The 24,884-nt window shown below is 34.9% G+C and overlaps 3 protein-coding genes across 3 annotated transcripts; 2 read left to right on the top strand and 1 right to left on the bottom strand.

Annotated features, from left to right (window-relative positions):
• The first annotated feature begins 561 nt into the window (after positions 1–561).
• On the top strand, positions 562–4,551 carry LOC130747951 (splicing factor-like protein 1). Its single transcript, XM_057601013.1, has 2 exons — positions 562–2,961; positions 4,131–4,551. The coding sequence occupies exon 1, from the start codon at positions 692–694 to the stop codon at positions 2,927–2,929; it is 2,238 nt and encodes a 745-aa protein (XP_057456996.1). The 5' UTR covers positions 562–691; the 3' UTR covers positions 2,930–2,961; positions 4,131–4,551.
• Positions 4,552–6,387: 1,836 nt separating this feature from the next.
• On the top strand, positions 6,388–10,367 carry LOC130747952 (uncharacterized). The gene is made up of 9 exons (XM_057601015.1): positions 6,388–6,542; positions 6,621–6,670; positions 6,761–6,857; positions 7,969–8,008; positions 8,454–8,701; positions 8,886–8,946; positions 9,120–9,205; positions 9,301–9,534; positions 9,862–10,367. Exons 1-9 carry the CDS (start codon positions 6,513–6,515, stop codon positions 9,994–9,996), a joined length of 981 nt encoding a protein of 326 aa, XP_057456998.1. The 5' UTR covers positions 6,388–6,512; the 3' UTR covers positions 9,997–10,367.
• Positions 10,368–11,514: 1,147 nt separating this feature from the next.
• Positions 11,515–14,668, bottom strand: LOC130747950 (uncharacterized). Its single transcript, XM_057601012.1, has 4 exons — positions 14,218–14,668; positions 12,623–12,893; positions 12,392–12,485; positions 11,515–11,987 (listed from the first exon to the last, which is right to left on the bottom strand). Exons 1-4 carry the CDS (start codon positions 14,550–14,552, stop codon positions 11,686–11,688), a joined length of 1,002 nt encoding a protein of 333 aa, XP_057456995.1. The 5' UTR covers positions 14,553–14,668; the 3' UTR covers positions 11,515–11,685.
• Between the last annotated feature and the right edge of the window lie 10,216 nt (positions 14,669–24,884).

The raw sequence follows: 24,884 nt of genomic DNA, 5'->3' as shown, positions 1-24,884 counted from the left end.
TGATTCGTACGCCACAGCGGCGTCATGGCTGATCGCAGCCCCCGCATGCTCACGGGACCAAAACTCAGAACCCGTCCAACAAGCCACGCCTCCGAGAAAGTTGTGGCATCGGGAAGGGTCTGAGACAAGTCAATAACAGCATTCTCTTCTGCAGAGAATTCAATACCAGCATACTCCGCCATGTCTGAGAAGTAACCGCAGAGATGAAAGCCAAAAATAGCAGCCCACCAAGCCAATCGCACAGTAACACGCGAACGAGGGAACCAGCAAACAAAGGCAAAAGGTGCACCAAACAGAACTGAATACGTAGCAGGGATTGCTTCAGGAGACACGATCCAAGACGCACTGAAGAGTGAGGGGTCAAAGACAGTGAAGGCCAATGATTAGAACACCGCCGTCAAAGCACGCCGCCCAAGAGAAAACCCTAGCGCCATCGAGTCTTGAGTCTTGATATTGATCTCATATAATAAACATTTACTCCACTTAATAGTGTAACAAGTTGTACTCGGATTATGCTTGTCTCATTGACATTTGCATATTTAAGGGATGTCACGTGGAATGCTTGTAAGTTGCATCACACATATCTCAAATCTCAATCTACTTCCTCTTCCTCTTCCTCTTCACTGCGCTAATCAAAACCCTAACCCTATCTCTCCCTAATTCAATTCATTTCTCTTCTCTGTAATCATCCATGGAAGCCGTCGATTCCAATCCTCCCTACGATCTAACGCCGCAAAACGCCAACGGAATCCCATCGGAGAACGGCCAGGCCGCCGCTGACAACGGTTCACAACCGCAGATTTCGAAGCCTTTGGTTTCCGACAACGGATTAACCGGCAACACCCGCAGCGGCACCGACAAGGACCAATCCGGCGGCGAGGAGGAGACCACCAGCAGGCGCCGCCGACGTAGCCGCTGGGACCCGCAGCCGGACTCCAACGAGCAGGCCGGCGGCGATTCGGGACCCAAGAAGAGGAAGTCGCGGTGGGCGGATGATGATCCGAAGCCGTTGATTCAGCTACCTGATTTCATGGGAGGTATTGAATTCGATCCTGAGATTCAAGCTCTGAATAGCAGGCTTCTTGAGATTAGTCGAATGTTGCAGTCCGGTTTGCCTTTGGATGATCGTCCTGAAGGTGCTCGATCTCCTTCGCCTGAACCTATATATGATAACATGGGAATTAGGATCAATACGAGAGAGTATCGTGCTCGTGAGAGGTTGCAGAAAGAGAGGCAAGAAATTATATCGCAAATCATCAAGAAAAACCCTGCGTTTAAGCCACCTGCAGATTATAGGCCACCCAAGCTTCAGAAGAAGCTTTATATTCCAATGAAGGAGTACCCTGGTTACAATTTCATAGGACTTATCATTGGCCCTAGAGGTAACACCCAGAAGCGGATGGAGAAAGAGACGGGTGCTAAGATTGTGATTCGGGGTAAAGGGTCTGTGAAAGAAGGGAGATTGCAGCAGAAGAGGGATTTGAAACCTGATCCTTCTGAGAATGAGGATTTGCATGTTTTGGTGGAGGCAGAGACGCCGGATGCGCTTGAGGCGGCTGCAGGCATGGTGGAGAAGCTCTTGCAGCCTGTGGATGAGGTGTTGAATGAGCACAAGAGGCAGCAGCTTAGGGAGCTTGCTGCTTTGAATGGGACCATTAGGGATGAGGAGTATTGCAGGTTGTGTGGTGAACCTGGTCATCGCCAATATGCATGTCCTACCAGGACATCAACGTTTAAGAGTGAAGTTGTGTGTAAGCATTGTGGGGATGGTGGTCATCCTAGCATAGATTGTCCGGTCAAGGGTGCTACTGGGAAGAAGATGGATGATGAGTATCAGAACTTTTTAGCAGAGTTGGGAGGTACGGTTCCAGAATCCGCAACTAAGCAAACCAGTACACTGGCAATTGGTTCGGGCAATTCCGGAAGCAACCCTCCTTGGGCCAACAACAATGGTGGCTCCACTGGTGGTGCAGCACAAGCTGGATTAGGGGCTGGTGCAGTTAAGAAGGAAATCGATGATACAAATTTGTACATTGGGTATTTGCCACCAACTCTTGAGGATGATGGCCTGATCCAATTGTTTCAACAGTTTGGTGAGATTGTTATGGCTAAAGTTATCAAGGATCGAATGACAGGGTTAAGTAAAGGATACGGGTTTGTGAAGTATGCTGATATAACGATGGCAAACAATGCAATCTTGGCCATGAATGGTTATCGCCTTGAGGGTCGAACCATTGCTGTTCGAGTTGCGGGCAAGCCTCCTCAGCCTGTTGTACCTCCTGGACCACCAGCGTCTGGTATGCCCACTTACCCTGTTCCGAGCCAGCCACATGGTGCGTATCCATCGCAGCAGCAATATGCCGCCGGCGGTCCCCTTGGGGTTGCTCCCCCGACAAACTATGGTGGCACCCCAGTCCCATGGGCTCCTCCCGTTCCTCCTCCATATGCCCCTTATGCACCTCCCCCACCTGGGTCGACTATGTATCCTCCTATGCAAGGTCAACCTATGCCTCCTTATGGTGTTCATTATCCTCCTCCCCCTGGTGCCCCACCCCAGCCTGCAACTTCTAATGAGCAGCAAAGTTACCCTCCCGGAGTGCAGTCTGATAATAGTACCTCTACTCAGTCTATACCAGCCAGTATGTACGGGAACACAGTACCTTCAATGCCTCCACCACCTCAACCTACATATCCTCCATCATATGGATATCCACCTTACTACAATGCAGTTCCTCCACCACCCCCACCTGCACCTGTTACTTCAGAACAATCCCCCAGCTTTGGTAATGTGCCTTGGGCCAGCAATCCCATGGTGCCACCCCCTCCTTCAGATAATCAATCCCAGCCCAGGGCTACAAACCCACCTTTGCCTCCTGCTTCATCAGCTGGTGATTCCGAGTATGAGAAGTTCATGGCAGAGATGAAATGATTTAGTTTCATCATACATCGAAGTCCCAAAAGGTGTGTATTTCTGTATTCATTTCGTTTATGTGTTCCTGGTATAATCTATCTTTTAATTCCTGGCTTGCTTTCACATCTGAATTACAGCTTAGTTTATTTATTTAGTCATATGGATTATTATGGAATCCTTTTAGAATTGCTGGGATGACATTTTCTTTGATTCCAAGAACATTTTTAAAAGATATTTTTTAGCTGATGAGCATACCATGAAAAACATGAGTTCTTTCTGATCTTATTCTTATTGGAAATCTGTGAGGCCAAGAATTCATTGGCTTTGGATCGGTCCTAATGCAATAATGCTATGATTTGGCTATATTGTGGGCTCATTTGCAATGCCTCTTTTACTGACTCTTTTTCGGGTCTCTATAATCCTTGCTGTTGGGGAATCCTAAATTCACTGCATGCATGGGTCTATAGCTGTCTAATTTTCAAATTGAAGTGGCTGACTGCACACTTGAAATAGGATCTTTGATTCCGAGCCATACAATCTTTGATCTGACAATTTGGACCCTTGGCTTCTTTTAATTTATGATTCCCTCAAGCAGGGAATCCTGGAACCTCTTTACCCCTGAACTAAAGCTACTTTAGTTATATAAAAAATATACAGTTTTCTCTGTTAACATTCTTGCACATGAATTCCACTTCAATCTTTTGTATAACTGAAGGCCCCTTATAGAAGAAGGGCAAACTATCATGACTTTGTAAGTATGTATCTGCATAAACTTGTTCTTGGGTTTATTTTCCCCGGCTCATGTATAAATGTGATGGTGTCTGGTCTCCTTTATTTTATGGTGTCCATTGGAGCAGAAACTAGTTACAGTTTTATGATTCAGGTATAAAATTTCCTTCTTGATATGAATCCCAAAACAAGGCAGCTCTGGAGTTTTTCATGTAATGTTTGATTTGTTGATATCCATTTAATAATGGATGGTTCAGGGTGGCCATTATCATGTTTTCTAATGACACATTTTGTGCAGATTATGTCCATAAATTTCATTTCTAGTTTTCAAATTTGTTTCTCTTTTTTTCTTTCTTTACTTGAGGGTGTCCATTATCATATTTTCTTATGATGCATGGAATCAACACTGGTTTTCTGTTTGTTCATTTTTTATTTTATCATGATTTTACCTCTATTAACTCTTCATTGTTATGATATAACGTTGTGACAGGCCTGATGTTTCTTGGAGCTCTTGTGAACCTGATTTCTTAACCTCTTGCCATGTCTTTCTTGGAAGTTTGGGACTCACCTCTTTAACCTTGCTGTACTGTTATGAAATTTGCAGAAATTTGGGCTAGAAGTTGGGAATGGTCTTCATGCAGCAGATGCAACATCAAAAGCTTATTATGTTTTATGACTATTATTAATCTTTTCTTAACGTGTAGGACTTATTTCTGTCTGAATTATTTTTCTGTGGTATTTTATTGATTTACACAATAATGTGTGGTTGCTAATGTTTCCCTTTAGAAGTTCATTTGAACTCATGGCAGCTGGTTCCTGGTGTTTCATGGGTTTATACTTCTCTGCTGTCATTTTGTTGAACTGATTCTAACTAATAGTTTTTATGATGAGCTAAAATCTTTTTTGTTTGAGGACCCTAATTCTCTTAATCGCTTGGTGCTGAAGCTGCCTTTTAGATGCCTTTAATCATACATCTCATCCCGAAGGTAATGCATTGCCATTTATTTTTGGCATTTTGGGTTGATAGAAGAGTTGTTATTAAATGGTTTGATGATACAACTATAGAATGTATTTAACAGCTCTAGTGTGGCAGGTAAAAAAGTTCAAATGATTGTCTGTTTCAGGCACATGATAAATGTCAGACTTTGGTGGCATTTTTTACATTTGGCCTCAAATTAATAATTTAGCTGACATGGTGTTATGAACACCAAGTTCTTATATCATGATACAGGCAATTATCAAGTCTCACTTATTTCTGAAGTGTTCATCAATGTTATTGGGGATAAGATGAAGGCTGAGGTGAAAATCTTGTTGATAGTGTTTGAGTTGTCTGCACATAGCTATATTGCTGAGGGAAGATAGTGTTGTAGAAATTTTCTAATTTCTATAATGTCCTGCTTTTGGACATTTGCACGTTTTTGAATTAAAACAAACAGTTGTGTTGTATTGTCGTTAGGGATTATCTGAAGCGTTTTCAATTAAACAATGGATTACAAATTGTGGTCTATAAATCCTTGAGTCTTGCTGTTTCACTAGTGTGCTTGCTAGAATAAGCGAATGTTAGTATGTCAAATCATTTTTAAGCTACAAGCTGCATAGATATAGTGCTGTGTTAGGACACATGGTGGAAAATCATAGTGAAACTGAAATCATGGTTGACGGAAGCAACTTCTCTCAACTTTAATGGCTCTCCACCATGTTTTTTGGCTTTTGAAAAATCATGTTTGATAGAAACAACTTCCCTAAACTTATATGATTCTCCACCATGGTTTTGGCTTTTTATTGTAATTTTTCATTATATATCCAAACTAAGTGTATCCAAACATGTTAGAGGTAACCATTGTTGGTGGAAGACCCTCTAGGAGAAACAAGAAGGAACCATATTCTTGAGGGAAGGGGGTTAAGGAAAATGATGGCGGATGGATTTCAGGCGTTAATACAAGATATTATTTATTGTAAAATATTGGATGATCTTTGCTAAAACAGAGTATTAACTGTGATAAGATACAAGCTAAATAGCATGTCAGTCATTTGAGAATTTTGGTTAAATATAGAGAAAGTCGGTTGGAAACATTAAAAATGAAAGAATTGAATGAAAGTCCTTGTTCACAAAGAAAGTTATCGCACCCCTATTGACCTAAAGAGACACAGACACGAATTCTATGTTTCTATTTGTGTCAATGTGTCTTCTTTTGAATCTAGAGATACGAAAAAAGCCTCCAAAATCTTCGAATGTAACTTTTATGTCATTACTTTACAATTTACACTTTGTGGAATTCTATATTTTTTAATACATCAATTGTTAAACCATTCAAAATTCTATAATTTGAGTATTCTAAGAATAAAAATAACCACTTTTTTGGACTAAGTTTGCATAAATTTATGCAAAATGAGTTTGCACTGATAGTGCAATACTTTCAATAATACTTTATGATGAGTTTCAAAAAAATAATACTTTACCATGTGATGTACATTCATTAAGATCTCCTCGCATCACATATATGATAGTGTGAAGTGAAATATTAGCATTAGTAGGATTTCCCTTATTTAATATATTTGAAAAAAGAGATAGACACAAAATTTCAACATAAGAGAACATGAATGAACTCGCACATGAGAAGATCCAAATCTAATATACACAGTGTTTGCACTAAACTTACATCCAATGATTATTTGACAGTAAAAAAATAAATTTTAAATTTAATTAAAACAAAAAATTATGTAACTACTTATGACAAAATGAGTTAATGTAGTATAAAACGATTGATTGGACGTCAAAATGAACATGGCAAGTTTTAACATATAATTCCATCCGAGAGGTCCCGTCTTCGAAACCTCCAGATCTGGTTTTGTTTTTCCCACCTCCAAATCCATGGATCCAACCTCTCCAACTGGCCGAAAGGTAAGGTACTCTCTCTCACAAACTTCCTTTTTTCTGTGATTCAGCTGAAATCGCTCAATTGTGTTGTGTTTTCTGCAGCACAAGTTCACACCAAGAAAGCCCAAACCTCAGGCAAAGCCACCTAAAACGTACGTAATCACTGTGAATCATTTCTGCAAAATTTCACTCTGAATTTCTCGCATTTTGTTGTTGATTTCATTTGTAATTTTGTGATGCAGTGAAGCGAGTGATGAACGGGAAGAAGAAGAAGAAGAAGAAGAAGAAGAAGATAGTGCTGCAGACAGAGCCACTCAAGCTCGCTTGCGTAGATGGAATGTAAGTCTTCATATTCTTCTTCATCTCTGATTTACAGCTTAGTTAATTGCTTTCAAGATAATAGATTATTACCTAATTTTCCATTTTTTAATGCTCCAAACAAAACTAAATTTTCATTTTTCCTGTTAGGTCTTGAAGATAACGAATAATTCTTGTGCTACCTTTATTAGTTTTTACTTTTCATTTTTTTTTTTATAATGTGGCGGGTTTTAGAGTTTTGCAAGAAGAAAATAAGTGAGATTTATTATTGAGAAAATAATAATAACTAATAATATGACTTTATGGACAAAAACACTAGTTACAATTTTATACTTTGTGCAATAACTAATTTGATTTTTAAAGAAACTCATTACCACTACGAAGGGATCAGATCTTGAACCTTCATCTTTAATGTTTTAATATTCAAAACCGATTTACTATGTACCCGTATAGATGCAAACCAAAGAGCACTTATTAGAGCTTATTTAATGCATTTTCTAGTAGATAAATTCGCTTATCCAAATGGGTTCTTAATATTATATAAAACATTTATCATTGTTCAACTTAAACTTTTACTCACAGCAATTACTAATTATATCCTCAACCAAATGTTACTTTATGTATGTTATAAACTTCGTTACATGTGGCCTTTCAAAAAAAAGTTTGTTACCTGTGAATGTGACTTGGGTATTCAACTACTTTTATTTTGATTTATCCTTTGGTTCCTAGAGATAGCTAAGTTCACTAATGGGTTGTTGGTTGAATTGTACATGATTCCCGTATTGGGGATTGACTTTGGTGGAGGATAACTGTATTAGAACAATAAAGAGATAGCTAAGTTGTTTACAAGGGAATCTCTCAAATGCTTTAACTTCTGTTAATCCTTTTTGAAGATCCCAACAATATTGGCCTTTAACACGGCATCAACTAGGTTGCTATAAAGATAACATGGACTTAACTTGCAATTATATAACAAAAGACATAATTTAACTCAGCTAAACATAATTTGACTGAGTTATGTTACAGCAATTGTTATGTTAAATGGACATGGTAATGAACTAACGACACTTTTGTTTTTTCTTTTTCTTATTGCCAAAAGTGACATTCATTTTGATGTTTATCTACATTGCAGAAGCAAATTGCAAGTCGCAAGCCTGAAGCTGACAGGAAATGTAATTTTTCATTTTGGTTTTTTGCATATCCTTATATGGCAAAAGTCATTGCTGAATGCATTAGACATTATAACATTATTAACCACTCTATTTCATGATGTTGCATTGTTTTATGGGAAGATTTGTGGTTGATGCTCAACTTTTTTGAAATTTAAGTTAGTTGTGGTGTTCGGAGAGGTAAAAATAGTACTTTGGAGAAGGGAAAGCATGTTTATACTTTCCAATTAGATATATACATTTCAATGAAATACCTTATTGTTTTCACCTTGCAAAGAGGTTTATTTATTGAATTCAGACATTTGTCTAAATCAATTTATCATGGAAATACCATTGAGCATTTTGACTGCGTGAAAATATCACTCCTTGACTAGTTGATTCATGTTAAATTACCTTCCTGTTTTATTCATCTTGTTTGCTGCTTAGTTTTGGTGTTTGAAACTTGCAGCTAGTGTGCAAGTTGCATTTGGTCCTGGTGGTTCATCACCTCCCCTGAGAACATTTGGTGCTGGTAAGGGTACAAATAGTGGTAAAAGCAGTGGATCAGCATCTAAATATTTTGCTGATGAGCAGAATGATTTAACACATTCTTCAAGTGCTATTGGAGACGAAAAGGATACTTCTGTCATAGATTTTACTGATGATGCCACTGATGCATCTACCTGCAAAATCAAAAAACCATATAAGGAGCCATGGGTGAGAAATTGTCATCACTCATTTATTTTTTTCATATCTATATCTTAGCTTGTTCGGATGCAATCTTATTGGAGCTTAGCTACTAAAAAGTGCACTAAATAAGCTTCAATAAGTGCTTTTTGGTTTGCATCCAAACTGGTACTTTGTCAACCTCTAAGTATCTGATCCTTTATTTTAACTGCAGGATTACAACTCTAACTACCCTATCACTCTTCCTTTGAGAAAGCCCAATTCTGGAGATCCAGGTTTGCTCCCATATACATCAACACAATAAATGATATACTACTAGAATTAACATTCATGCATAAATATGGCCCGAAAGTTAATTTAGAACTGTATGAAAAGGATATTGCTAGCAAGTCAGTTCCAAAAAATGTGTTTTTGGCATTAACAGCAGTCTTGGTTTTTAATGTGGTAGAAATTCTTGATGAGGAAGAATTTGGGGAGAATGTGGAGTATGAAGATGAGGATGCTATTAATCCTGCTGCAGAACTCGGGCTCTTGGTTAGTACTTAGTTGTCTGAATGACATATATTAAAATGTTTCAGATCATTATACAACAGTGAATGTGATATGATGCTTACATAAACCTTCATCAGGAGAAGAGTGACCAACAAAGGATGCTTTTTTTTGAGCTTCCTGCTCCTCTGCCTTTGGGAAAGAAATCAGTGAGTCTGAAGGGGAAGGAGAAAGCTACATCAACTACAGCAACAGGACAGCCCCCAAAACTAGGAACATGTGCCATGAAAGATTTGCCAAAGGGATTTCTGGGAAAAATGCTGATATACAAAAGTGGAGCAATCAAATTAAAACTCGGAGAAATCCTGTATGATGTAAGTGCTACTTTTTGAAATTAACTCTTATTATATTACTACATAGCATATTTAGACCAGCTTATCTTTTCCCATAATCAATTTTAAAATTACAAAGAGCATAATTGAAAAATAAAATCAAAATCGCGCATAGCCGGTAATCGCGTAAACTGCTAAACTAGAAGCATATCCCTGTAGCTTTTGGTCATGATACACGATTCTACAAGCTGATGAAGGTTTGGGTGTCTTCAATGTTTTGGTGTCTAGAAAAATGGGAGTGTTAGTTCTTTTACTTTTGTAACTTCAATTTTTGCATTTGATAACAATGTAATTTTATTTCTCACACAGGTGTCTCCAGGTTCAAAATGTGAATTTGCTCAAGATGTTGTGGCGATGAACACTGCACAGAAAGACTGCTGCGTTCTTGGGGAGCTTAGCAAAAAAGTTGTTGTAACTCCTGATCTTGATTCCCTTGAGCTGTAAAAGACTAACGCCAAAGTACTTGATTATGCGCCATCTTATGGGGATAGTACAGATACCTGGTGGTTCATCTGAATAGCGATATTTTGTGAATACATTTGACAACAAATGCATAGCTGATTGGAGGTACAAATTAGATGCTAAACCTAGTATTAGACATTAGTGCCAAATATTAAGCAGAAAGAGTACTGTTTGTCTGTTATTGCTTGGTACTTAGTAGGAAGTAGGAACAGTTAGCTTCATAGTAAGTAATAATTCTGTTATTGTTTGGTACTTGGTAGGAACAGTTAGCTTCATATATGGTAAGTAAATGATTGACAAATGCTGACAATATTCATTTTGCTGCAATGCTTTTGCTCCTTGAATTAATTGTATGCAAGCTGTGTGGACACATTTCTAGACAAATGATTTTTGCAAAAGAACCTATATTTTAACATGTTTGCAGTCCAATTTAGAGATAACTAAACCCTGCTCAGTGATAAACTAAAAAAGGGAAAGATTTTGTCAGATTTGAAAATTGGACTTTCACGTTTTCTCTTCAAATCAAGGATTTTGTTGCAATTGAAAGGTGGTGGCTTCTATGGTACATTACTTAATGGGTGATGTACCCAAACGCAACATTTATATACCATTGGATATATTGTTATTTTATTTGATGGTTGGGATTAAAGAAGGGCTACATGTTTAGCCGATTTTTTAGAAATTGATTAAAGAACCATATAACCATGATCATTAGTCAATCACCAATGTCTTGCCCCCTAACCGTGAAGCTCACCCATTGACCCACCTTCTTCCTCACCTTGCAACCTAACACCACTAAGCCATGGAGCCAACATGTAAAACCCAGATCAGGGAAATGGATGTCATAAAAAATCCAAATTTACGATGGAAAATGAGACCCAAGTGCAGAAGAACACACTGAAAGTGGAGAAAATGGGTGAATTGGCAATGAGGGACGAGGCTGTGTTTATGAAGGCACACGAAAGGAGAAGTTGTGCTCAACAAGGTACCTTTCGAAGATAGGGGTGACCTTGCTTTTCCTTAAGATCTCTGGCTTTCTGGCTTTGGATTGCTTCCCGCCATCTTTTGCAGTCAACCAACATTCACTCACGGAGATCAAATTAGGAAGCGCAAGATGCATTGATAGAGATCACATGGTCATGCGACAACACGGGGATGGTGGTGCAGGTTCTTCAATGAAATGGCGGAGAGAAACTCAACGCTAGCTCATGGATAGCAATTAGGGTTTAACTAAGCAAAATTGAAAATAAATTACCAGTAAGGTAACCAGTTTTAACAGGTCATTTAAAGTGGTGTTCTGGTGCACTATCCGTGAGGTAATACATACATGCTTTCAATGCTTTTATAAAACTAAAGCTGCATTTTGTATATCATCGCAATGGCTATGTTGAAAATGGGCCATTTTACTTTTAAATCAACTTATTTGTTTTAAGGATTAGTTTTAAGAGTTGAATAAATGAGAAAAATGAAGTCAACCAAAATAAGAGAACACATAGTCTGGATTGATATAAACTGCAGACATTCACAATTAATATGCAAAATTAATGTATCATACATCTTGTCTGCAAATTTACTCAAAAGCAGAAATAAAATGACCAAAAAACAAAAAGGATCTCATTCAGAATGTTGTCTGCAAATTAAGAGTCAGAGAATTGTGGTCAAGTCGTCGAATTATCTCGAGCCATAGCAATGGAGCCGAGTAACCATCACAATTAACATTACCATGATGGAGATCATGAAAGATGCTCTAAGCTTCTCATTAAACAGATAAATCTCTCCTGCATCCACACTTGTCTTGTTGAATGCACGTTGAAATAAATTGGTCACTATCTTAGTAATTTGTTCAATTGTTTCTATGAATTTGGACTTGGCAGTACTTAAAATCCATATCACAACATTTGAATCTGCTGCATTAAGTGAGTCACTATCAGATATTCCATTTCCATCAAAGCTTTGAGACACATTCTCTTCACCTGCAGATTTCATATTCAGATCAGCTAAATGTAATTAATGGAAGAGTCATTGCAATGTTAGACATCCAATGTCTAACACAAAACAGAAAAATAAGAAAATCATAATTCTATAAAATCAATACAATAATGCAAATGAAATTGAGCAAAAGCTAATAGCAATTATTAGAATGAACCATTATAACTATTCTTGAATAAAATAAAACAAATTCATTTCACCTAAATCTCCACCATCACATACAAGATACAACCCAAACTTCTACAAAAGAACATCAACCAAGCCACATAAAACCCAAACTTCTAAGAAAATAATATGCTACTATCATAAAATTGTTTCATATGAAATACTATTACCAAACTAAGATGCCACTATCTTAAAAAAGTTCATATGAAATATTTATACAAACCTGCAGAGATTAACTCCCTGAGTTCCTGCACAACTTCATTGTTCAGTACAGCATCCCAAACAGCTTCATCAGTTGATAATGACCTCACTATTCTCTGTAAAAAGACAACAGTTATAATTGTCACTCGTGTCAATGTGTCATTGCTATTTTGCAGTGAGATTTTAAATACTAAGACAATGGAATTCAAAAATGGAACTTTTTTTCTTAAGATTCATAGATCATAAACTGCACCTGAACAGATGGATCAGTCTGCAATAAATGAAGGGCATAGTAAACTCGATCATATCCATTAACTTGGAGCGTATTTGAAATTGAATTATACGGACTAAAAGAAGGTTCTGTCCAATCTATCTCAGAACCAACTGCAGAAACATGGTCAACTGAACAAGGGTTTGAGTTATACCCTTGTTCATTGTCCTGTCTGTCTGAACCAGGTTTTGTGATATGCCCTTGTTCGTTGTCCTGTCTGTCCCTAAGACGCGGAAAAGGATCCCCAAACAGCCTGCACACATATACTGACACGTATCAAACATCTCGAGAACAACACTGTTATATGAATTCAAAAGAAATAAAAAGTGATGAAATCATCCCAGAGCAAAATTAATAAGAGAAAAACAGAAACTAAGTAAAGGATTAATTGTGAATTTCCAATAGAGAATCATAGCTATTAAAAATTGTGGTGGATAATGTGTATATTAGTACACAGGCCCTGCATAAAATCTTTTTGGTTGGAAAATGATATTTCAACTATACTATAAGCCTGCACTAGAAGGTTTGGTCAGAGGTTCTGCTACATGTCCACTGTCCAGAACAAACACAAATATCTTAATAAAGATCCATGCTCATCCAAGCCTTGAATCCTCTTGAACTATTGTCGATCTAGCTTACTTGATGTAGAAGTCACCAAAAGGAGTGAAGAAACATCAAAAGCTGGAGAGGGAGAGGTTGAATTGGTGCCACACTCATGGAGAGTAATAAGCCTAAGGTGTAGAGAAGCCACAAGAGAAGAATCTCTTGATAATTATCAAGGGATGAAAAGCCACAAGGGTCTAACACTTATGATTCTGTATAGGGTTCCTACAGAGAAAACTCCAAAGAAACTACACCCCATAAATGAAAAGCTTATAATCCAATGGTGACGGAAAAATACAAAGAGGAACCCCTTACATAGAGGTGGGTATAAGGTGTAGTGGGCCTAAACCAGGCCTAACAAGGCGTCGTGCCCTCTAATGCAACTAGTTTAAATCCAACTCAACCTAATTAGGCCGGAATACAAGCCCATAAAACTATATCCCTAATGAGCTTAAATACAAGTCCAAAACCAAATACAATCAAAAGTCCAAACCCATATATCGTAAATTTATATGAGGCCATTATACAAGCCTAATAGAAAACAACAATATATAAAGAAAGTAAAATACTAGGCATACTAACTTATATGGAAATCATGTTTTATACCATGATTCTAGTAACTAGTAAGCCTTCTAGTGTGATTCCTCTCATTTCCATGCATTATCATATCACATCCATGAAAACTTTGGAGAGATGGAAAATTATAAATATACATATATTAAGATCTTGATGCCTAAAATTCAATACAAATATGTCAATCATCCAACTTCTTGAAACAAATGAGAGTAGATAAACAAATATGTCAACACAAATAAAAGCCTAGAAATGGCCAAATGTTAACAAAAACACTTGCACCCTCTCATCCGTCATCACATGCAAGAAGGAAATGAAATATACTACACACAATCAAAAACACAGACACAGTATTTAACTGAAATTGAAAGAGATAGAGAATTGAGAATAAGCATGCATACTGTTGAATTGTAAGGACAGCATCTTCAACCTCATTCTTTGAAGGGGGGTTAACCCCACAAACAACACCTTGAGAAGAATCCACAGAAACCCACTCAGAGTCATGCTCATGCATGTCAAATACATGGTGCAAAAAGGGTATAGTCTTGTTGTCACTGGAAGAACAACAGGTAGCAGCTGTTGTTGATGATTTGTGTTTGAGGATAAAATTAGGAGCATCAGAGGAAAAAGTAGGTAATACGGTCCCTCTATGCAGCCTAAACCTTGTTAGTGCTCTCCCAATACCCTTTGACATGCCGCTACCGCCGCGTCCACCACCAACACCACCGCGTCCCATGCTTCTGCCGCCGCGACCACGACCTATTCCTCTGCTGTAAGGTAACCACTAACCACACGGAGTGGATGTTGAAATGAAGGAATGTTATTAAAACTATACTTTATTATCATTCAGAATTCTAATAGACAAACAAAAGAAAAATATGATAAATTCGATGAGGAATATATATATACTAGTATGTATACCCGTGCCGATGCACGGGGACATATTTCCAAGTATATATTAATTTGCTTTTAATATATAAAATTATTTATTTTGTATTTTTGTATAAATGAAAAGTAAATGTAAATATTATTTATTATTTGATTAATTTGTTTATGATATAATAATATAATAAATTGTGTGATTTTTTTTTCTTTTATTTTTGTTTTTCCTATCTCAAAAAGCTTACACAATTTATAACTTATAAAAATTGATAGAGAATATGGATTACATATTAAATTACATTGTTTTACACTATATCATTGTGATTTCCTAAACTCTAAATAAATACAAATGAGTAAAAAAACAATAATAGTTCTCTTATATAAAATACTATATTTATCAAAAAGCAAGAACATTTAACTAAAAATCACAATAGATATCTCTGGTGGAAAAACACCACATTCCAGTAAAGCATACAAAATTGTTGGATTTAAAATCCAATCTATCTAATTGTTAACTACCAAGAAAAATAAAAAACACAACTGCAAAATTTCAATAATTGACTTTTGGTTGGAGAAATTTTTCACGAAATTAATTCGTTCATGACTCCAACATGAATAACGTGTGGATCATCTTTAAGAATTCCAAACCAAACAGAATGATTCTCTGTAAGGTTATTTGCTTTGCTGAATTTTTTCTACCACTTCTTCAAGGTGCATTCAGACTCTCTCCTTGGGTTCCAAACCAATTCAAAGTAAAATCTCATGTTTTTCTGATCTCGCAGAACCAAATTGTAATGCTTCTCTATATTCACTCCTAAAAATATTTAAAAAGTCTAAAGATTATATTAAAATATTTTCTATTAGTTTCAACTTGAAGGTTGTTTCATACATAATGTTCCTCTTCGTATCAACCTTTTTTTATACCCCAACAAATTTTGACTATATATTTTCTATCCTCGTGTGACAAATTGTTCTCTCTCTCTCTCTCCCTCCCTTCCCCTTCCTCCCTCTCCCTCTCCCCCCCTCTCTCTCTCTCTTTATTGCGCTAATGTATAAATGACTTGTTATTCCAACAACTTATTCATTTGGAAGCTGAATTAATCTATGTTGTGAGATTGTTATGTTGATGCTTAGAAAACTTGAATTTAGCGACTCAATAATTTATTTTACTTTCTCATCGAAAAACCTAAACATAAAAAAATATAAGCTATATATGTTCATTTATTCTAAATTGTCATCAAAATTTCATATTTTTATACATATATATATATATATACACATTTAAACTTAATTTTATTTCATAATTGACTTATGGTTGGAGAATTTTTTTCACGAAATTACATGACTCCAACATGAATAAAGTGTGGATCATCTTTATGAATTCCAAACCAAACAGAATGATTCTCTGTAAGGTTATTCGCTTCGACGAATTTTTTCCACCCCTTCTTCAAGGTGCGCTTAGACTCTCTTCTTGGGTTCCAAACCAATTCACAGTAAAAACTCTTGTTTTTATGATCTCACAAAACCAAATTGTAATGCTTCTGTATATCTACTCCATTAAAATATTTAAAAAGTCTAGAAAAAGTTTTAAAATTATATTAAAACATTTTCTATTAGTTTCAACTTGAAGGTATCTTCAAGGTAAATGTTCCTCTTTGTATGAGCTTTTTTTTATGTAACCTAAACATCAACAAATTTTGACTATATATTTTCAATCCTCGTGTGACAAATTGCTCTCTCTCTCTCTCTCTCTCTCTCTCTCTCTCTCTCTCTCTCTCTCTCTCTCTCTCTCTCTCTCTCTCTCTCTCTCTCTCTCTCTCTCTCTCTCTCTCTCTCTCTCTCTCTCTCTCTCTCTCATGTATAAAGGACTTGTTTTTTTTTTGAAATGAATATAAAGGACTTGTTATTCCAACAACTTGTTCATATGGAAGCTAAATTAATCTATGTTGTGAGATTGTTATGTTGATTGGATGCTTAGAAAACTTGAATTTAGCGACTCAATAATTTATATTACTTTCTCATCGAAAAACCTAAACATAAAAAAATATAAGCTATATATGTTCATTTATTCCAATTGTCGTCAAGGTTTCATATTTATATAGATATACATATTTAATTTAAACTTATGAAAAAAATTATAAAATTATATTGTTTGTTATTTTGAACTTGAAAATATTTAAATATAAATGTTCTTTCCTGTGAAATTTATATTTTCACATTAAAATTAAAATGGCTTTGTATATCTACTCTTAAAACATTTTCTATTAGTTTCAAATTAAAGTATTTTCATGCAAAATGTTCACCATATAGGAACTTTGTACTATATAATTAATAAATATAGACTAAATACGTTAATTCTTCTCTAATCCCCTGTGGGAGCCCTATATTCACAATCAAATTTACTAAAATTGTATTAAAACATTTTCTATTAGTTTTAACTTGAAAGTATTTTCATGCAAATTGATCCTCATGCAGGATCTTTTTACTATATAATTAATAAATATAGACTAAATATGTGTATTCTTCTCTAATTCCTCGTGGGAGCCCTATATTACCAATAAAATTAAAATACTTATGTATATTTACTCTTAAATTATTTAAAATTTTTGAGAAAAATACTAAATTATAACAAAACATTTTCTATTAGTTTCAACTTGAAAGTATTTTCATGCAAAATGTTCCTTATGTAGGAGCTTTTTACTATATAATAAATAAAAATAGATTTTCTCTATATCCCTGTGAGAGCCCTATATTCACAATTAAATTATAACGCTTATGTATATCTAATCTTAAATTATTTAAAAAGTATGAGAAAAGTACTAAAATTATAACAAAACATTTTCTATTAGTTTAAACTTGAAAGTGTATTCATGCAAAATGTTTCTCCCCGCATGAGGTTTTTAACATGTAACTTAAACATAAATAAATATAACTGAAAATGTTCTTCCCTCTGGCTTCCCAATTTTCACAATTAAATTATAATGCATCTTTATATATTCCATTAAAATCATTTAAAAAGTCTGAAAATAGCATATAGCATAAACTTATGCAGAAAATTTTATCGAAAATGTCTGATAGATACCGTGGAAAATGGCATGACATATTTATCATAGTATTTAAAAATCAGAATAATTATTCCTAATTTCCTATGTTGAAATAGTTCCAACACTATCAAATTTTAATTTTTAAGAAGTTTATTTGAAATTAATAAAAATGTTAGTATTTCAGTTAGCATAGTTGAATTTGTTTACCATAGAAAATTTGATTGGTTAATAGATTGGTAGTGGGACACAACTTTTAAGTCATTAATATAAGAAATAAATCTGAACTAAATAAATTGAAATATAAATAAAATAGGTGGGCTATTATATAGTTACCCTCAACTAAATTCCAATTTTCAAATGTGACACTTTGAAGTTTCTATAAGAGGAAATAATAAAAAAAATTGAATTATTTAAGTGTGGAGAAAATTTGTGAAAGATATCCTAGTGTGTGACATGTGTCAAAAATTTCATTCTTATAAGGTTTCTTTTATATTGTATTTAGATTTAAATACAAATAACACAATGAAAAATATAAAAGAGCGAGTAGTCTGAATTAAAAGAGTAAATTAGGAGTAAAACATTAGCAAGTATAGATACTCATAACATTATTGAAGCAGATAGAATAGATCTCTATGGAAAAAAAATTACCAACACTCTTCTTTCTTTCTGCACCTATACTCCATTCTCAGATCGATCAAGAGCGTTGGATCAAATTCAGGTTGTAGAAGCCTACTGATAGAGGGATCCGATATTGTATTTGGGGTTCATATTGATGAAGATTTATTGATAAAGAAACACTCATGAGAACAAACCTCTCATTCGGAAAAAAGAGCACTATAGCTCACTTATTACAAACCCCTTCTAAAACACATTACTAAAGAGTATGCCTCATTAAAACATTTCTAAGAAAAATCCAATGGTAAAAAGCATAGAGAAGAAAAAATAATTTACATTCTTAAGTACGCCACAATACAAAAGATATTAAGCCAACAAAATATCATAAACACTTAGGCCTCAATATATTACATCAAAATGCACCAAAAGCTAACAACCTTCCAAATACATTCTGATAGTGCATAGGAATAGCCCTTTCTTTATCTCCTCAAAGTCCAGCAACACATGTACAGCAACAACATTGGTCACCAATCAGCCTTTGGTCTTTAAAATTCACAGAAGCCATAAATGATGAACCAAGAAACAGATTGTATTGAATGATTAGAACCAATTCAACCATGGAACCCATAACTGACAATCTGAATGATCTATCAAAGCCTTATAAAATCAAATGAAAAAACTCATGTTTATGAACTATACCAATATACACTAAAAGCCCCAAACCAGCAAAAATTACTGTGGTAAAAATAATCTACATTGTAAACTATAGCAGGCAGCAGCTTTGCAGCAAGAAAATCAATGAATATCACCTGCATTTACCACCATAGAAGAAATTGACAAAAACATTTGATTTAGGTTGAAGAAAAGGAATCTAGTGAAGTAATAGATACATTTACCACCATAGAAGAAATTGAAAAAAAAAACACAAATACAATCCATTTCAAATTATAAAAATGTGAAAAGAGAAAAGTGGTTTAAACTCCAGCCAACTTTACACATTAGTAAAAAAGACTTGGCAAAACATCAGGACAGTGACAGAAGTTAATTTCCAAAAAGTCATTGCCTACTTTTAATAACTACAAAGCAAATAAGAAGAAATTGTGAATAAGTGAACATGTAGAAAGAATCAAGAAGAATACTAAAAAGCAATTGAGTTCAACTCACCATTATAAATTGCAGTCAAATTAGTGAGAGTCAATGTATGCTTCACATAATCTAGGACACCAAGAGCGTTCAAACACTAAAAGCCTAAAATTCAACTGCAAAAAGTTTCAAATAAAACACCGTAAGAACCATTAAATATGAAGAAAAAAAAATGGGTAAAAAAATCAGAAGATTTACCTGTATATTTTACGCTTAGAGTACTTATATCTCCTCATGGGTGCCATCATCAAACTAACCAAGAGATGATAACACTCCAAAATTCAAAATTCAAAATTTAAGTCAATTAAAACAAAAAGTTGTGACACACAAGATAAAATGACTTTTTTTATAGCCTGCACTGGTTACCATCACACGGGAATAACAATTCATGATCGCATGAAAAGTACTGCAGGTGAATCAAAATTCAAAGATAAGTTGATGGAGAAAATCTATAAGATGGAAGAGGATAATACTTGAGTGAGCCACTTACATAGAATATACTATATATATAGTATCATGTAAAAGTGCAAGTATGCATGTTTAAGATTTTCAACTGGCTTGATTCCACCTAAATGTATTTAATGTCACGTGTCATTGGGCAAAATGCAACATTAAGAATACAATAAAATGTGTGCATAGCCACATCGAATGACCAAAACAGGTGGCCAATAAATTTTTGTTAATATGCATTATAAATCTCTATAAAAACATATTATTTTTGCATTTAATTAAAATTCTAGCAGATTATTTCACTTTTTTTTAACTGGTCAGATAGAGAGGCAATGTTTTTGCAATTGTTTTTAAACAATAGGAAATTGGAAGATAAGAAGGTAGTCAAAGAAAAGGTACGTTAATAGAGAAAAAAAACATAAAGGATTTTATGAGGTTTAAAAGAGCACTGACAATGCTTAATTATGATTGACTAACTGATTGGTGGTATCATAGAAAAATACATGTTTAAGTTAAAACACAATAGTTAGTAATTTTTGATTGGCTAGGTTTGTGGTAACATTAAATATTGTGATCAGATTTTTTAAATGGTTTAAGTTGTTAAATAGTGATTGGCTTAGAAATAGGTAGTGGATAATTAATGTGAATGAATAATGAATGTTAGTCAAATATAAGATTAAAAATATTTCGAATCAAGTTGCTGACTGCCTAGCTAATATGGCTCATGATTTAACTCTTGGGATTCATGTAATTGAGAGGGCTCCCCCTAACTGTTCGTCGCTGCTTCTGGCTGATGTTTCAGGGGTTTCTTTCCCCAGGTCTACTCGTGTGTAGTTTCTTTTTTCGGGCTTAAACCCTCCTTGTAACAAAAAAAAAAAAAAAATTTCGAAAATAAAATAAATTATAGGTGCTATTACATGGCTACCCTTAGATAAAAAAAACAATTAGCAAAGATGCCACTTCCAAGTTTCCTAAAGTAGTAATACTAATTTCTTTTTGTTTTTTTTTAATCCTAGAAAAATAGTTGAAACATCTCCCAATGGATGCCAAGTGTCAAAACTTGTAATCTTTTAGGTTCTCTTTTATATACTATTTAGATTTAGATATTTCAATTTGAGAAAAATATAAAAATAATTATTTGACTTATTTACTATTGGACATATAAAATACAAAAATTTAGAATCATTAATTAATTATAGAATTTGAAACGAGGAACTTGGACCCATAATGGGGAACTAGTTAAAGATTTTATGGTTTGTATACATAAATGTGGAAACAAATTGTGTCGGATATTGTGGATACTAGCTTACAACATTCATCCCTCATTTATGTATACACACACTTATAAAGAGGATGTTTTTCATGGTCTTGTTTATGTGGAGTGGGTTCAGACAAGTTATACTTAATTTTTACCCTCTTATAAATATTAATCGAGTTAATTGTCATGGCATATCACTAACCTCCGTTATATAATGAGTGATTCTAACGACCTACCACTCACAATTTTTTATGATTTTCCTTTCCGAGATGTGATTCAAGCTTAGCAGTTTGCAATCTCGACATTTTCTCTCTGTGCCTAGCATCTTTTTTTTTTTTTCTGATTTATCATGATCTTTTCTTTTCTTTTCAAATTTAGCGTATAATTTGAAAAATATTATTTTATTCAAATTCAATCACCCAATTCGAACCAACCCATTAAATCAATTTGGGTCTATAGGAAAACATGAGAAAATTGAACTAATCTAATCTAAGGCTCCTTGATTAGTTCGAAATTATAAACGGTTCACACCCAACCTAACTCTAATCAATTACACCCCTAATTTATACTAAATTTGTCATTATACAATGGTTCGAGTGCAATGAGATGTATTTTTAAGAATGTTCATGGGACGGTTTGGGATGGTTGTGATCATCTTTCATCCGATTCTAAATATTAATCGGATCAGTTTTTTAAGCTCGAACCCGTAATCGTTTCTTTTACTGTTAATATGGTTGACATGTAATGGGTACAACAATGATATTTGAATGGTGTGTGAGAGATTACCCACACAAATAGTGTAGTGGCGTGGATCACTGTGGTCAGCAAATTTTGAGTCCGGATCCTCTCCAGCACTATGCTCTCTCCATCTCCCTCCTGCAGCATTTTGGATCATTGGATGAATCCAACGGTTCACATGTCACACATTAAAATAATAATAAAACCCCTTCCTCTCCTACTGCCATCATCATGTCATCCCAGATTCCCAGTTCCTAACGGTTTCTTCCTCATCCCCAACTACCACTTCTACTTTGCCGTCAGCGTGCTCCCACTCCTTCTAAAATGAAATTGCATAGCAGTGGTATGAGTGTTCATCAAACACGTTTTGTGCAGCAACTCATTCACCAATTTCTGCACACATTTCCAACAAGGTGTCAATACCAATTTTTGTATGCGATTTCAGAAATTGAATAGCAGTGTATGTGCTATAACTTGATAATGAATCTGGCTAAGTTGGATAAACAATCATGGTGCTTGGAACATATGTGGGTGAGGTAGTGGTTGAGGAGCGAAGGTCGTGGATGATGATGATCACCAGACCAGCAAGATCCCCGCCAAAGATGACCATAACAGCGATGAAAGGAGGGGTGAGTGTCTTGACGCCGTCACCGACAAGGAAAATATATCGCTGGAACTTGCTCATATTTTTTTCCCTTTGTTAGAGACCCATTTAGTTTTTACCATTAGATTAATCCAATGGTCCAAAATACTGCAGGAGGGAGCAGGAGAGAAATATTGCAGGAGAGGATCCAAATTCGCAAATTTTGCACTATTTCAAAATTTCAATTTTCTCCGCCACAAATATCTTTTTCCGGAAATGCATGGCTTCTATTGTAGTGGCGTGTATCATTATGAGTTCTGAATCCAAACCAAAATCCCCGATACACATATTTTATCCTTTTATATATTTCTGATTTTTTTCATATGCAAATGTTAGTTGTTAGAAATGTTAGTAAATTAGTCAATTCTCCGGGTCCGAACCCGGGACCCTTCAACCCACCCAACCCTTATGTCCCTATATTTTTCTGGTAATATCTTAAATTAAATACTTAATTTTATTAAACACAGGAGGTCATTGAGGTTTTTTTTTTTAAGTCATTGAGGTTATATATATATATATATATACCGGTTCAAAGGAGAAGATAGTCACAATTCGAGCAATGTTGAACCGTCAGTTACTCTTTTTCATATTTTCCGTCAACATAATCTGGTTGGGAATACTTTCGCTAGTCAAGCGGGTCTGATTCCTTGGCGGATATGGATTTTATTTTTTAATCAGCTTTCTTAATTTAATTTTGTAAGTATAACAAAAAAAAATAGACATTTAATGCAGTTGTTTCCCTTTGGATATTTTTTCCTTCCCTAATGGCTCTCCTCACTCTCTCGCAATTTCCATCCCATTTTCATTCAGATTATCTCAGTGCTAATAGCAGATGTTCTACATATACCAATTTTGACACACTTAGTCATGTTCACACTCCTATGTTTTATAATACAATAAACTCTTAAGTCACACAGGATTATAGGTTAACTCGATCGGGTCATAATACTAGTTATATTATAAAAAGAAACATTTAATAATAAAAATTATATGAATCTACATTTTTTTAAGAATCAATTGAATATGTTTTTATCAAATTATTGGTGGAAAAATAACACAATAGCTTACACGAAAAGAAATACGGTTCTTCTTTCCTCTATTTTACACCTTTGAGTGAAACTAATTTCCAATTTCAAGTATCGAAAGGGGTTTGCTGGTTGCTTCTAAAACATAAAAATATTATGAATCTTAGTTCATTAAATAATTTGTGTGAATAGTTTCACCACCGGCTCTCAAACAAGTTGTTTAAGTGGATAATATATGTGGTTTAGATAAAAAGCTTATCTCCCACTTGGTTGCCCTTTCTCTTCAAGAGAAGAGGCCTTTCTTAACATGTCAACTGCATCCTTATTCATGTTTAATTTGGAAAGAGCAACTGCCTTCATGTTTTATGACGCTACAATGGGATAGAAAATCATATTTAACCACTGAAATTTAACTTGTTTCTTTGATAATAATGCACTACTTAAAAAGTGCAAATTAGTGACGGATTAAAGTTCATAGCTAATAGTTACGACTTTAGTGACATATTTGATAAGAATGTGACGAATTATTATCCATGTATTTAGTTACAAAATTAGAGACGGAAAAATAAAAAATGAAAAAGATAGAAAAAATACAATTAAATTCAATGGGCCATTCGTGTCGCTGTGGAGACCTTGAGGGACAGTAATTTTTCTAAGGTGGTGGTCGAAAGTGACTCAAAGGAGGCTATTGCAGCTCTGAAGGATCCAAAAAGTCTAGTTAATCCTTATCTTGAGCTTGTGGGTGCCATTAGGCGAGCAATACCGGCAACGATGGAGGTTCAATTCAACCATGTGTTGAGAGAGGCCAACCTAGTAGCAAATTGTCTCGCCAAATCAGCTCTCATGTGTTTGGTTTTGGAACACAGTTGTTGCACTTTCCGACAGTGAAATGTCGTAGTCTTCTTAGTCAGGATATGGAGGAGGCCTTAGCCTCTCTTCACGTTCCTGTTAGTTAGCGGTTTTCGCTCTTCGGGGCCTTGCCCCTCCATGTTACCAAAATATATATATATATATATATATATATATATATATATAATTAAATGATAAAATTACGACTTTAAAAATAAAAATCACATAATTTAAGTAAAATTTTAACCGAATTTAAGATAACTCTAAATTACATAGAATCTCATCCTTTTAAATGAGAGGATGATTGCTAAAAAAACAAAATTGCGTTAACAACTTATATATCTAATCTAGTTTTCTAATATTTTCGTTTTGAAATTGTTTTTTTTTAAGGGAGCCAAATTGTTTTTAGTAACAGTGAATA

Source organism: Lotus japonicus, chromosome 3 (assembly GCF_012489685.1).
Source record: "Lotus japonicus ecotype B-129 chromosome 3, LjGifu_v1.2".
In the NCBI taxonomy this organism is placed as follows: Eukaryota; Viridiplantae; Streptophyta; class Magnoliopsida; order Fabales; family Fabaceae; genus Lotus; species Lotus japonicus.
Note: the sequence above shows the minus strand (reverse complement) of the source record. Positions and strands in the feature narration are given on the sequence as shown.

Bases quoted from the DNA above. Each gene is read 5' to 3' on its own strand.
- LOC130747951 (XM_057601013.1), top strand. From the start codon at position 692: ATGGAAGCCGTCGATTCCAATCCTCCCTACGATCTAACGCCGCAAAAC.
- LOC130747952 (XM_057601015.1), top strand. From the start codon at position 6,513: ATGGATCCAACCTCTCCAACTGGCCGAAAG. The intron at 6,543-6,620 runs GTAAGGTACTCT...TGTTTTCTGCAG, and splicing joins CCTCTCCAACTGGCCGAAAG to CACAAGTTCACACCAAGAAA. The intron at 8,947-9,119 runs GTTTGCTCCCAT...TTAATGTGGTAG, and splicing joins GCCCAATTCTGGAGATCCAG to AAATTCTTGATGAGGAAGAA.
- LOC130747950 (XM_057601012.1), bottom strand. From the start codon at position 14,552: ATGGGACGCGGTGGTGTTGGTGGTGGACGCGGCGGTAGCGGCATGTCA. The intron at 12,894-14,217 runs GTATGCATGCTT...ATATGTGTGCAG, and splicing joins GCTGTCCTTACAATTCAACA to GCTGTTTGGGGATCCTTTTC. The intron at 12,486-12,622 runs GTGCAGTTTATG...GTCTTTTTACAG, and splicing joins AGACTGATCCATCTGTTCAG to AGAATAGTGAGGTCATTATC.